This window comes from Acomys russatus, chromosome 6, assembly GCF_903995435.1.
Source record: "Acomys russatus chromosome 6, mAcoRus1.1, whole genome shotgun sequence".
In the NCBI taxonomy this organism is placed as follows: Eukaryota; Metazoa; Chordata; class Mammalia; order Rodentia; family Muridae; genus Acomys; species Acomys russatus.
The window spans coordinates 31,693,721-31,707,250 of record NC_067142.1 but is presented as its reverse complement, the minus strand read 5'-3'; the positions used below and the strand labels follow the sequence as shown (position 1 = coordinate 31,707,250).

The following is a 13,530-nucleotide window of genomic DNA, read 5'->3' as shown; positions in this document are numbered from 1 at the left end:
GTAATAGAGTATATACACTTAGTATGTGTGAGTCTCCTGGTTCAATTCCCAAGAGAACACTCTGAAAAAAAAGAAAACTAAGAGGATTTTATGAACCGCACCAAAGACTTCCTGTTGGTGATACATTTCACAGTTTGGATATCATGTGCCAGTATACGATACTATAAAATCAAGCTTAACCCTGATGCTTGTAATCTCAATGCTCAAGAGGCTGAGGCAGGGGGATTACAGGCTAGAAGCTAGCCTGAGCTGTATATGATGAAGTGCTGCCTCAAACAAACAAAATCAAACTTAGGCGAACATCGATTTGGTAGCAAAATCAAAATTATGGTGTTTTCTGATTCTTTGAGGGTTCTTTACATTTTTGTTATGTATTTATGTACCTTATTTTTATATGTACTAGTATTTTTCCTGTCTGTATGGCTGTGCATCTCCTGGTGCCCATGCAGACTAGAAGAGGGTGGCTAGAGGAAGTGTTGGGATTCCCTGGGACAGAAGATGCAGACAGTTGTTAGTAGCTATTTGGGTACAGAGAATCGAACCCAGGTTCTCTGGAAGGGTGCCCAGTGCTGTTAACTGCTAAGCTGTCTCTCCAACCCCATTCTTGAAGAACCCCCCTCTGCTTTTTTTCTGTTTGTAGTGGGGAGTGGACCCATTGTGTGCTCCACACGCCTTGCCACCCAAGCCTGGGCAAGATTTAGGGGCCTTTGCACTTCTCCCAGCACAGGCAGAGAGCAGTATGCTCCTCTCCTTCACACCTTGCAAACCGAGGGAATCTGCCCCCACTGGCTGTCTAGTCCTCCCCAAGATCTGCTCTGGCACTCTGCCATTCCTCACCATTGAAAATTCAAGAGGCTTATGGCTTTGCATTCCCGAATTGTGCCTGATACTGTGTGGAGGGAGGGGGTGCGGGGGGGGGGGGGGGGGTTGTTTTTGCATTCCCAGCCCATTCTAAATTCCCATCTTCTAAAAATGGAGCGGCTTAGTTTAGAAAGTGGCTCTTCGACTGTAGTAAATTCTTAACAACTTGGTCTCTTTTAGGATACACATCAAAATAAGGCATTGGAATGGGGAAGAAGAAGAAGAAGAAAAAAAAAAGGCTTAAAAGAGTCAGGAAACTCAGAGACTAGTGGGACTGAAGTGAGGCTAGAATGGCCTGGTGAGTGTGAAAAGAGATTGGTAAACTGTAAAATCCTTCAGAGAAAGCTCGGTGACTCACAAAAAGAGGATCAGCCTTTCACAGCTGCCCAGGCCAACGTTTCTCAGATGCCATCACGCTTCAGAATTACCCAAAGGGCTGGTGAAACACAGATCTCTGGGTACATAACTTTTGATTTAATAATATCCTCCAATTTGTATTTCTGTCTGGTTCCTGGGTAATGCTGATGCTGATGCTGATGCTGATGTTGATGCTGATGCTGATGCTGATGCTGATGTTGATGCTGGTGCTGATGCTGATGTTGATGCTGATGCTGATGCTGATGCTGTGGGTCCCAGTCCATGCCTTGAGAACTACTGGCTGCCGAATAAGGGCAATCCATCAATGCTACAGGAGGCATACACTTTGCAGGGGGTATTGGAATTAATACTATAGTAGAAGACTACCACTCTCCATTTCTTGGTAACACCAACACCTGCTCTCATCTTCCAAATTGTTCAGCGTCAGTATGGGGTAAAAATAGCATGCCTCTTGTATTCTGCAGTATGCTTCGTTAATACTCATCTACCATCAATACTCGTTCTACCATCAATACTCATTCCTGTTTAAAAATCTGCTTTCATTGAGCAGGGAACTCTCACATGTTATTGCACACCTGATTTCTGAACGTAAAGCCGGCGTTCTTATGAGATGTGTATTTAAAACAGAGAAAAGGCCTATGTGACAGAACATGCCCTCTCCTTTGCATTTGTAGCTATGAGGGTAGGCATAGGTTTGTGACTCAGACCACGTATTCTAGAAGGGACCAGCCTGTCCCTAACTGAAAGGACGCATGTAACAAAAGGTGCAAAGTTAGGGAAGTGATGATAAACACCTTATTGTTTACTTATCGCCCCAATATAGCAAGTGGGTGGGGTGATCGGGGAGGCCTAGCCTGGGAGAGGTCCCTCCGCAGAACCCCCAACGTAGCCCGGTGTCGCCCTCCAGACCCTCCTGGGGGACGCGCGGTGCAACCAAGCCTACAGCGGTGGCCGCGCGCCGCCGCGCAGTCCTCCGGCCTTCCCATTGGCGGGCAGCGCCATCTGCGCTCGCCTCGCCCTGGCGCTGGCGGGCGGAGGCCCGGGCGGGGTAGGCCGCGCTTGCGGCGGGATGTGGCTGCAGCCTTGAGCTGCTCCTGACGAGGAGCGGGGCGCAGGGTGGGAGGAGGCAGGCCCATGCGGGGCGGCGGCAGGCGGCGGGGCCGGGTGCCCAGGGCGGCCCTAAGGGACCCGCCCGGCCGGCTCCCGCGCGCCCTGCCTGGGCCAGCAGTCGGGCCTGAGGGCGGGGATGCGCGGTGTGGTCCAGCTCCCCGCCGCCCTACCGGGCCCTGAGGCAGAAAGTTTGGGGGTCGGGGCCGGCCCACCTCCCGCGCCAAGGAACGCTGCACCCCGGCTTCAGCCGTGACCTGTCTCCGCACCCCAGGTCGGAATGAACTATCCCAAGGCTCCCCTCTTCGCCCCTCCCTCATCTTCCTTTAAAAAGATATTTTCTTAAATTCAAGAACTCGTGATCTGCCTACTCCCCTCGTCCATAATTTAAACCCCACGTCTTTTGAGTGCAAGAGGGGGTGCGGTCTCCCCCCCCCCCCCAAGGCAGCACGCTAGAAGGACAGATTCCCCTTGCCGACCCACTTACACCATGAAGAGGTGCAAATCGGACGAGCTGCAGCAACAGCAGGGCGAGGAGGATGGGGCTGGGATGGAAGACGCGGTTTGCCTTCTGCCGGGTGCGGACCTCCGGCCTGGGGAGGCCTCGGGTGCTAACTCCGCTGGCGGGCCAACTTCAGATGCTGGCGCTGCGGTGGCACCCAACCCGGGTCCCCGAAGCAAGCCTCCTGATTTAAAGGTGAGCGCAAACGGTCCCCAGGCAAGTCCAGCCCGCCACGTTGCTTTCCTCACCCCTTCGCAGAAGTGTCTTAACAGAATAAAAGTGATGGGGAAGCTCGCAGAGGTCAGAGAGGATGACCCGGCTAGGACCAGAGAGGGAAGTTAGGTACCATTTGTGCCTGTCCATCAGCTCCATCTCAGGCCTCTGTGTTCTTCATTATGCAGCAAACGTTCTAATGACTCACTCATCGGAGATTGTCTGAAGAACGTGTGTGAAATGCTATTTGCAGACAAAGAGCTAGAGAGATCTAAGATGCTAACTTAAAAGTTCCCACTGCTCTCCCTTCTGTAGGAAGGCTGAAGAAGAAAATTCCAGTACGGGAAGTTAGGCAGGTGACCTGTTACCTCCCCATGCCGTTAGCCTCCTCCGGGTGGGATTTTTGAGCACCTTCCTGAACGAAGCTCAGTTTGCCCATCTATGAAAGGGGGGTGTAGATGTCTTGCCGTTAGGTGGAGCCAGAGGTTAAGCTAGTGCTTGGAGATCCTTTTCTGCTCCTGAACCAACCCCCAGGGAGGAGAACTGACAGGTGGCAGGGCAGAGCCTGGGCTGGTTGGGGCCTCGGTTCAAGTTGCACACATGCTGAGCCGGCAGCTAGAACCAGAATTGGAAAGGGCCGTTCACATGGAGCTGTTTATTTTCCAGCCCTAGATCTTCCAGACAACTGGCGAGCTGTACTGAATATATCTCTGTGTCAATTACAGCAGCCACCGAGATAAAGAATGAGCCTTTGCTGGAGTTACCACGGGGACTGCCAGCTCAGGCTCCTCAGACCAGCTCACAACTGGGCTGAGAGAGATGTCGGCCCCAGGAAGGAACTTGAATGCCTTGGGGACTGATGCCTTGGAAATTTTCTCCGGAGAGGGTGCAAGGTCTGGGATAGGGGAGCAGAACGGACTCCCGTTAGGTTAAAGCCTGTATACAAATGGCTGTGGGCACTGAGGAGCTCACTAGAGTAAGCCAATGACATTCCTCCTTTGGCCCGATCAGAGTCAGGAAGCCAGGTGAGTGCATGTGCTCTGTCCTTTGTGTGTGTGTGTGTGTGTGTGTGTGTGTGTGTGTGTGTGTGTCTTGGGGGAAGAGAGCCATCTCACCCCTTGTGTGGACTTCTAAAATAGTATGGAAGTTTTGCAAGTCTGACCTCTTTCCACTCACCTTATGTCTAAGGATGAGCTCTGTTGGACACCTAGGCTCTCTTCACAAAGCTTGTGATCTCATCAGCCCCCAAGAAGTGTCACTCCCTCCCCCAAGTGACATGTTTTCTGTTTTAAGTGAGATGCCAAGCACAAAGGAGTCCCTTTAGTGCTATGGAGAGGAGCAGGGGTGAGCCTTTGGCCTCTCTCTGCTGGCTCAATTACGGGGCCTTCAGTTTCTCTCTGTGTATAAAGCTGCCCGAAGCTTCTTGTTTGTACCCTCCAGTGCCACCTTTTTTGATGATACTTGTTTTGATTGGGGGCAGATAGAGCAACAGCTCTGCACTTGATTATGACATGTTAACTGCTAAACTGCCCTGAAGAAGAATTGAGAATTGAGGACTGTCACCTACACCACACACACACACACACACACACACACACACAGCCCAGCAGTGTGGACTCAAGCAAGAACACAGCTACTGCAGCTCATGCAAACACAGGAAAGCACGCCAACCGACCACTTGCCTGTTTATCTTTGACTGTTTCATCACAACATGTTTACTGCAGGACAGAGACTTTCCTATCAGATATGACTTGGGGGCCACCAAAATTTGGCATGTCACTTAACTTTGCTGAGGAAAGGGACAAGAGATATTGGAGTGTGGCCAAACTCGTTTTCCAGTGCTGGACAAGTTTTCCCTGGCTGACAGCTTAGTGGAAATTTTTCATCATTGTCTCTGGAACTGGGTGGGAGCTGACTTGCTCTAAATTCGGTAGTGGTACCAAAAGGGATGTGTTTACTTTCTAATCTGTACTACCCTTTGTCCCATACCTGTGTTTAGTTGATGCTGTTCAGCAGTTCTGGCTTGCTTTTGCTTTCATTTTGAACTTGGGGGTAGGAACCTCCAGTCCCTTAGTCCCACTTCTATTTTCCTGTGACAGCTCCAGGCACTGTGACTGATTGAGTGTCATGGAGGAAATCATCTTGATTCTTGAGCAAGGAGCAAAAGCGCGGAGGGCTATGTCTAAAACACCTCCGTGGCAGGAGAGAAAGAGGAGGAGTCGGTCTTTGCTAGAGATCTGAATCATCTGAGTGATGCTTCCCTAGCGATGGGCCGCAGTGTCAGGGGCTTCTTCTACTGTCTCTGGTCCTTCCAGGAGCATCACCTTGTGTGCTGTACATTTCTCAGCGTATTTTGTGTGGGGGTGGAGGTGGAGGTCCTGAGAGGGTAACTAGAAGCTTGAGCATGCTAGACAAACTCTATCATTGTAAATTTCTTCTGCGGTAGCTTGGAATCTGTGATTAAGGTATGGGTAGGGGGGGGGGGGTCGGAATAGTTACATAGTAGCAATGTTTAAAGGTAACTGTAACAACAACAACAACGAAGCAACCTGCGAATGGGCCTGGTCCCACAGGAGGCATGTGTAAACACTTCTGAGGCTTTGCCATAACTTCACATGAGCATGTATCCTCCAGGGGAGGCCTCAGCAGACAGTATTTAAGGGAAGATAGTTTAGTACTGACTCCTGTTTAACCACCCTGGCTCATGTCTGTGTTCATTTGTTCTCACGATCCCATCCTTTGCTTGTTGAGGAGAGATGCTGGTGGGTGGCTTGTCACAGAGACTCCTGGTTGACCAAAAGTGTAACAGAATTCTCCATTCTGGCTGTGATGAGAAGGCCAAGTGGGAAGGAGCTTAGGAGAACTCTGCAGACAGATCCTCCTCAGAATACAGCATGTAGTTGAGGCCTGGGCGAATGGCTACGCTGAGTGTGTGGCTCTGTCCTGAACACTGGAGAAGTCTGAGGTTGGGGGAAGGCATTGCCCCATTGCCCACCTCCCACCATTCCAATACCACTGCTCAGGACATGGACAGAGCATTTCCTGAGAGGAAAAGCCTAGGGATGCTGCCCAGGAAAAATTCCCAGAGGTGCCCTGTCCCCTGATAAAAGCCGGATTTCCCCCTGGGGTTTCTGATCAGTCTCAAGATCATGCCCTGAAGAAAAGGGGGCAGTTCCACCATCTATTGTGTCTCTCTGGTTGTAAGCGCTTTTCACTCAAGGCTCCTTTGGGTTGTTTCAGACCATGTTCCTCTATTTATGCCATACTCTGTTCTCCCTTCCTACTGAGAGGACCAGGGAAGACAACAGACAGCCAAAGTCACAGCTGAACTCTAGGTAGTTTTATATGGGTGCTGGACAGTGCTTCAGTGCCCTGTGAATGGCTCATGGTCCTTCCCTGTTCCTCAGGGCACTGGAGAGAGGGTAGGTTTGTGCAGTAACAGATAGTTGGACACTCTCAGAAGGAAAGATGTTATTATAAACACTGAAATAGGACATGCATATAAAAGGGCCCACAGAGAGACATGTGTGAAGTTTAATAAAAGCAAAAATAAGCAAGTCAAGAAAATAACATTGATATTGCCAACCCTCTGTTTTTCTGTTCTATTGTTTTGTTTTATTTTTTGAAGGACCAGGAGTTGGTTAATTTTGTTTGTTTGGCTTGTTTTTGTTTTTCAAGACAGAGTTTCTCTGTGTAACCTTGGCTGTCCTGGACTCCCTTTGTAGACCAGGCTGGGCTTGAATTCACAGTGATCTGCCTGCCTCTGTCTCCCAAGTGCTGGGATTAAAGGCGTGTGCCACCATGTGGTATCAGTCTTTAAATAAAGGAGAGACTGGCTACTTTGGGGGTGGGAGTTTGAAAGCATCATGTGTCGTGGGACTTTGGATGATTCAGTGGCTGTGGAGTATGGCATTTGGGACCAGGAGTACTACTGTCCTTTAGAAATGGTGTTCTGGGTCTCCTGAGGTAGATTTTTGTCAGGGGAAGTAGCATTGAGGGAGACCTAACCCAGGAAATGGAAACTTAGATCTTCAACAAGGCAATGCCTTCAATTTCAGGCGAGCCTCCAGGTCTCTCAGGATGAAACGCTTGCAGGAAAACCCCCAGTGCACCCAGGCTTCAGTCAGTGTGCTTGGCGCACATTCAGTGGTCTGGGAAACATGGGTTAGTCAGAAAGAAATAGAGATGGCTTTCGATCAGCGTATTGAAGGAAGGGCAGAGCATTAATTAGCAAACGAGAGGAGAATTTCTAGCTAGGATAAGATGACAAGAGTCAAGACCTCAGTATAGTGTTTACCCTGTTCCCTCTCCCTGTCAATGCCAGGGACCAGAGAGCTCCAAGGAATGCTGAAGTTGCTAGTTTCGACCCACCTATATATACCTTATGAGGACAGAAGATCCCGAGCCTCGGGGCTGTCCCCCTTCCCCAGCATGCAGCAGTATTCAGAGCAGCCCTATGTGTGGGCTCAGGAGGAACTAGGGCCGGTAGGAAAGCATGTGGCAAATGAAGCTCTCTGTTCTCCTGCCACATATTGGGTTCTAGATTCATTCCTAGCTGCCCTAGTTCCAATTCAGAGTTTACAGAACGTGCTTCTTCTTCTTCTTCTTCTTTTTTTAAATGTGTCTCCAATTGTGGCTTCACTGCCAATCACAGTAAGAATGTCTTCCTCTACAAGGAATTGAAACATTCAGTAGGTTATGAATATGGAGGGAGAGGCTTGACAGGCTCTCGGGATGGGGTGTGGTGTGGTGGCCTTACTGTCACCTGTGTTTGCCTCTCCCCTGAGACTTGGCATCTCCCCTGGAAATCCCCATTAGCTGGGCTGGTGTGTCTTTGGACTGAGGCCCTGGCTAAACAAACAAGAGTCCATAAAGAAGAGTCCACTCTTGTCTGCCAAACACTCTCTCATTTGTTAAAATAAAGCTGCTGGAAGAGAGCAGGCAAGGTTGTGGATTTGACGTCTCAAACCAGACTGCCAAAGGTTTCCCCAGTGCAGGCACATTAGCTAAGTGATAGAGCCATGCTGCAGGAAACGAAGGGCATGACTCCCCAGCAAACCCTTCCCGAGCCATCCTTGAGGACAGTTAGTTCATTTTCCTTCTAAGCCAACACATTCTTGGCAATTACTGAGATGATCGATGGAGACAGGGGTTCGAGCCCTAGCAGGAGGGATCTGGCTTAGATGCAAGCCAAAAAAAAAAAAAAAAAAAAAAAAAAAAAACGAAAACAAAAAACAAACAAACAAACAAACAAAAAACCTGTCCAACTGAGCAGTTTAAAGTTTTGGAAAAGATAGCCTTTGGAAAAGGTAGCTCTCTCTAAGGATTACATCACGTTTTAGGATTGTTTTGTAGACTCGGGACAAACCAATAGATTGTAATAGCCATGTTTGCATTGAGGTTTCTGCCAGGTAATGGGCAAGAGAGCTGCTGCTTGGCAGTCACTCATCTTGTCAAGGATTTCTGCAAACTGGTGGGTGAAAAGTTGGAGAGCCCTTGGAGAGAGCTCTGGGAGCGGAGTCGCAAGACAGCACATGATTAATTGCAAAAATGAACGGCGCAGATAACGAGCCCTCCTGGGTTCAGAGTAGAGGGAGGCCATGTATGTTGGCTGGGGTGACTAGAGAAGGCTTTGTGGAGTGGGTAGACGGGGAGAGGCATGGCTACAATGGGGAGAGGCAGAGAGAGAGGGCACATCGCAGTGGCAACTTTAATAAGAATCTCTTATGCTGAGATGCGTGAGTTAGCTCTGTCCAGAGACCCCAGTGGATGAGGTGACCTTTTCCAGCTGACCTTCCTTAGCTCCACCAAGACTGTTCAAAGCCAAAAAAAGAGTTCAAACGGGGGTTGGACTAGGACCGAAGCACTCCCGGTTTAAGTAAGCCCCGCTTTTGTTTTATTGTTTTGAATGTGAACTGATCTCGGGAAGTAGAATGTACCCAGGATCCTCCCATCACTGTTTCCAATAGAAACCCCAAGTAGGCTGGGAACCGACAGCTGCTGCCTCTCCATCACTCTGTGGTCAGCAGCAGAGCGAAGCCTGAGGTGATAGACGCACCCCTGAGCCCCCTCTGCAGCCCGCCTCGGCTGCCTGGGGTCGGGGGTGGGGAGGCAGTGGAGACTTCACAATCCCCTCCGTATCCTGACAGTCTCTGTGGGTTTTCCCAGTGACTCGTTCTCTAGCGCTGGCCCTGTTTCCATAGAGACCCTATAAATAGAGGAAACGTTGGCGACCTAGGCTTATAAAGGCTCACGGTGACCCAGGCGCCCCTGAGTCCTCATAGCCCTATCTGTGGTGGGGTAGAGGGAATGCCAGACCTGGTGAAGGAAGGCTAAATCAGCGGCTACCTGGGGATCGTTAGCTCTGGGTTAATTGTGTCTTCCCATGACCCTCTCAGCGTTTCCGGGGTTTTGGAAACGGCTTTAGGTCGTGGGTTGTTGTTGTTGTTGTTGTTTGGTTGTTGTTGTTTGTTTGTTTCCCAAATGGTGCCAAGGACACTGCACCCTGAAGCCTTTTCCTTTTGACATCTTTAAGCTGTCTTTGCAGAATCTGGAGCAAACTTCCTTTTGTTGGGCCCACACCCAGGGAGGAGAACAGCTGAAGCCTACAGTTGAGAAACCACAGGGTTCTCAGGAAAGAGGGCCACTCTTCCTGAGAGCACAGCGCCCAGGGAGCACCCTTCGTCCCCCCCCCCCGCCCACCCACCCCCCCCCCCCCCCCCCCCCCGCTCTAGAAGGCAGTTCCAGGGGCGGGGCAGTATGGCTTTCCTACTGCCCTCCCCAGGTGTGGTACCTCCTCCCGGAAGCTGCTTTTCCCGCTACTACGGCTTGGCCAACCTGGGGACAGACACACGGTAGTCCCCAGGGGTAGAAGGACTTGTGTCTCATCCCGACACCTGGTTCTGTCTGGCCGTCACAGTGGCTTTTGGCAGCTGCAGGAAAGCAAAAGTCAATGTGGAAGAGCAAGTGACATTTAGAAGCTGGAACCCGTTAGTCAGAGCAGGTGGTGCTCTCTGCTGCGTTGGTGGCTAAGTTCCCTCAAGCTAGTCGCCATGGTTTTCCTCACTTCTGAAACTTGGGGCTGGGGATGTATATGCACTGACGGGTTTTTTTTTCTCCCTTTTTCTTCTTCTTCTTTTTTTTCCCCCCTCATCACGTTATGTCAAAAGCCTTAGCCATCTCCCTGACACCCGCAGGCAGAAGCAGCCGGCCTGTGTGTTTTACTCTGACTTCTTTTTTTCTTCTTTTCCTTCATATCTACTGTGGACTTCAGCAGAGTCCCCGGGTACTGCTGGGGCAAAGATCCTTTACGTACAGAGCGGGGGTGGGGTGGGGGGATGGGGGGAACCAAGACCTAAAGATCTGTGGGGAGAGGCTTGCCCAAGTCCTGTGATGAGGCCTGAGCAGACCCTTCCTACCCCCCTACCCCCCCATCACACAGAGTTTGATGGCCCTTCCCTGAATCCTGAGAGGTTTTTTGTTTTTTGTTTTTTTCTATCTCGATCCTTCTTTGTGTGCCAGGAGGCACACAACACTACAACTATTGTAGTTTCATTCCAGGTGTGAGCCAGGAAAGGTAAATTAGACTAAAAGTTGGAGGCTCACCTTTGTGGTTTGGATAAGCCACCTAATGATTATGTGCGTCCGTTTTTTGTTTTGTTGTTGTTATTGTTTGTTTTTGTTTTGTTGTTGTTTTTTATTTTCATTTGCAAAATGCAACAGGGCTACTATGGTCTGTCAGTTTTTAGCCCCTGGAGTAAGACTAGTGTCAGGTTAGACTGACAGCAAAAGCTGAAACCACTTTGTATAGTTTTAGAAGTAAAGCAGACAAGGCTTGTAGGGGTCAAGATGATATGGCTGATGGGTGGCTGAGGTTCTCCAACCCCAGCCCTGCCCCATGACCCACTGGGTCCCACGACTGTGTACCCAGGACCTCAGCTAAAGTCTTTTAGGGGAAAAACTGTCTCCCTGAGTGGGTAGGAAAGAAAGGCTTCTGTATTGGAGAAGCAAGTTATGAATGGGGTGTGGAGGAAGGACCTGAAAGAGAATGTTGAAAAGTTCAGAGGATGGGCTGGAGAGGTGGCTCAGAGGTTAAGAGCACAGACTTCTTCTCCAGAGGACCTGAGTTCAATTCCCAGCAACCACATGGTGGCTCACAACCATCTATAATGTGATCTGCTGCCCTCTTCTGGCCTGCAGGTAGAGAGAACTGTATACAGATCAATCAGTAAATAAATTTTAATTTTAAAAAAGTTCATAGGCTGGGCAGTGGCAGTGCATGCCTTTAATCCCAGCACTCAGGAGGCAGAGGTAGGTGGATCGCTGTGAGTTCAAGGCCAGCCTGGGTCTTCAAAGTGAGTCCAGGGCAGCCAAGGCTACACAGAGAAACCCTGCCTCAAAAAACAAAAACAAAACAACAACAACAACAACAACAACAAAGTTCAGAGGACGTAGTATATTTAGCAGAAAGAGCTAGGCAAAAACTGAGAGGCCCCATATGGGTGCCTCGTGAGGGGTCCTGCGTCAGCTTGGGTCTGGCCATGTGAGGAAGAGGGTGGGTAACTCAGCTATAGTCAGGAGACCCAGGGATCTGGCTCGCCCTGAGCTTATGGTGTGTGTATACTACCATTTACTCTGCCTTGGGCATCTTGGTTCTTTCCAGGTTCCAGTGGACTTGGTGTACTGCCTCTCTTGGGGTGGTGGTGGTGGTGGGGAATTTTGGGAGTACCTGGCATAGAGGATCTGTTTCCAGGGCAGCCCCAAACCTCAGTTCCTGAGAAGGAATGATTTTCCTATCTGTGGGCGCAAATGTGTGACTGGTGCTTTTGTGGGGATCTGGGGAAATGATGAGAGCAGGAGAGCATACTTCTCCAGAGCGCTAAGCTCAGCTGGTGGTGAGGCGTGAGAGTGGGCACACATGGCCTGTGAGGTGCCAGGCATCAGAGGTGGACTGTAGGACCTGAATGAGGAGCCTTCCCTTTTGTCCAAGTGCAGGTCCCGTAGTCACACAGTCTGTCCGTTTTTAGCCGCTGGACTAAGGCTAGCATCGGGTTAGACTGACAGCAAAAGTTGAAAACACTTTGCATAGTTTTAAAAGCAAATTAGACAAGGCTTGTAGGGGTCAAGATGGTATGGCGCACATGGGTACAGCCGCCACGAACAGCACGGTCAGCTCTGAGTGGGCAGCCGCTCAAAAGCACGAGACGTGTGCTTTCCTGGTTTCTGCATGGTCGAACCTTTGTTCTTTTCTGTTTCTAGAAGAAGAAAAGGGGGGGGGAGCTAGTATGTGTCATCTTTTTTAGAGTGTTAAAAATTGTTTTAACGACAGAGGTTGCTTTGTGACGTTAGAGGATGTTGGCACCGAGATAAGGCCACTGCGGCTTCTGGGCCCCAGGTAATTTGGCTCTGTTTTCCTTCTTAGAGGACAAAGTATAGTGTTTCCCCTGGCCGCCTGAGTCCCACCTGCCCTCCCACAGGCCTGGAGCTCTTCAGAAGACATGGCCTGCACAGATAAGCCATCTCCTCAAGGGAAAGCTGCCTGCCGTTACACAGCAGTTGCCCTGGCAGCCCACCCACCAGCCGTTCATCCTGGGCAGTGCTGCACCAGAGCAGCCCCAGGCTCCAGGCCTTCAGCTTGGTTCTAGTCTAAGGAAAAATGAAAGCCCCTTATCTGGACAGCTGTTTCTGCTGTAGGCTCGGAAAAGTAACCTTTACTTCATAGTCAGCTGTGTCAGAACTTAACTGGCTGCAAGTGACAGGAAAAAAAAAAATCATAGTAGAGTCAGGTTGGCAGAGGTAGGTAGACTGTGTTCTTAGTGTGTCCATCATCAACTATGTCACCTCATGGTGATGCTATGGCTAACTGCATCCCCAGCTACTACTTTCACATTCCAGATGGGAGAATTAGAAAGGACTGGTGCCTTTATGGAGAAAAGCGAAGGCATTTCCAGAAACTGTAGCTCCCAAGCAAATGTGCTGAAGCAGAAAGTTCTAGCAGGGTGCATTAGCACCTTGCAGTTTGGTTGGTGAGAAAGGAGCAAGGATGTTGGGTGCACAATTAGCAGAGCCTGCTTCGGGGGTATATAACCTGATTACTTGGCCCTGCTTGTTCCAAGGACTGTCTCAACAAGGCCTCTGTGGGAATGGATGTTTGGCGGTCTCAGTGCCCCAGTGCAACTTAAAAAGGGTGGAGGTGGTCTGAGATGGAAGAAGGAACATGACCGGGCTGGGGAGACCAGTCGAGATGGATATAGCCCCAGGAGTGCCTCGTGGACTAACTACTAAGCCGCAGGCTGTCGCCTGAGAACATCCTGTCTAGAAATCCGAACTTACTTTAGGAACCAATGGGTAGATGACCTTGTAACCATGGCAGGCTACCCGTAGGGATCCAGGCATTCAGATGTCTGTATTAGCTGCTCTGGTGTCCTTAGAGTAGACCCACCTTCAGCCCCGACTGGCAAGGCATCCAG

General features: G+C 50.1%; 1 protein-coding gene across 2 annotated transcripts in view; it reads left to right on the top strand.

Annotated features, from left to right (window-relative positions):
• The first annotated feature begins 2,397 nt into the window (after positions 1-2,397).
• Positions 2,398-13,530, top strand: part of Tmcc2 (transmembrane and coiled-coil domain family 2) — a 38,078-nt gene continuing 26,945 nt past the window's right edge. Inside the window, exon 1 of one of the 2 annotated variants that reach the window (XM_051147373.1) lies at positions 2,398-3,043. In XM_051147373.1, coding sequence (XP_051003330.1) covers positions 2,837-3,043 — 207 coding nt within the window. In that variant the 5' untranslated portion in view covers positions 2,398-2,836. Of the gene's footprint in view, positions 3,044-3,523; positions 4,087-13,530 lie in introns of those variants that run through there. The other variant, XM_051147374.1, reaches the window with a different exon arrangement.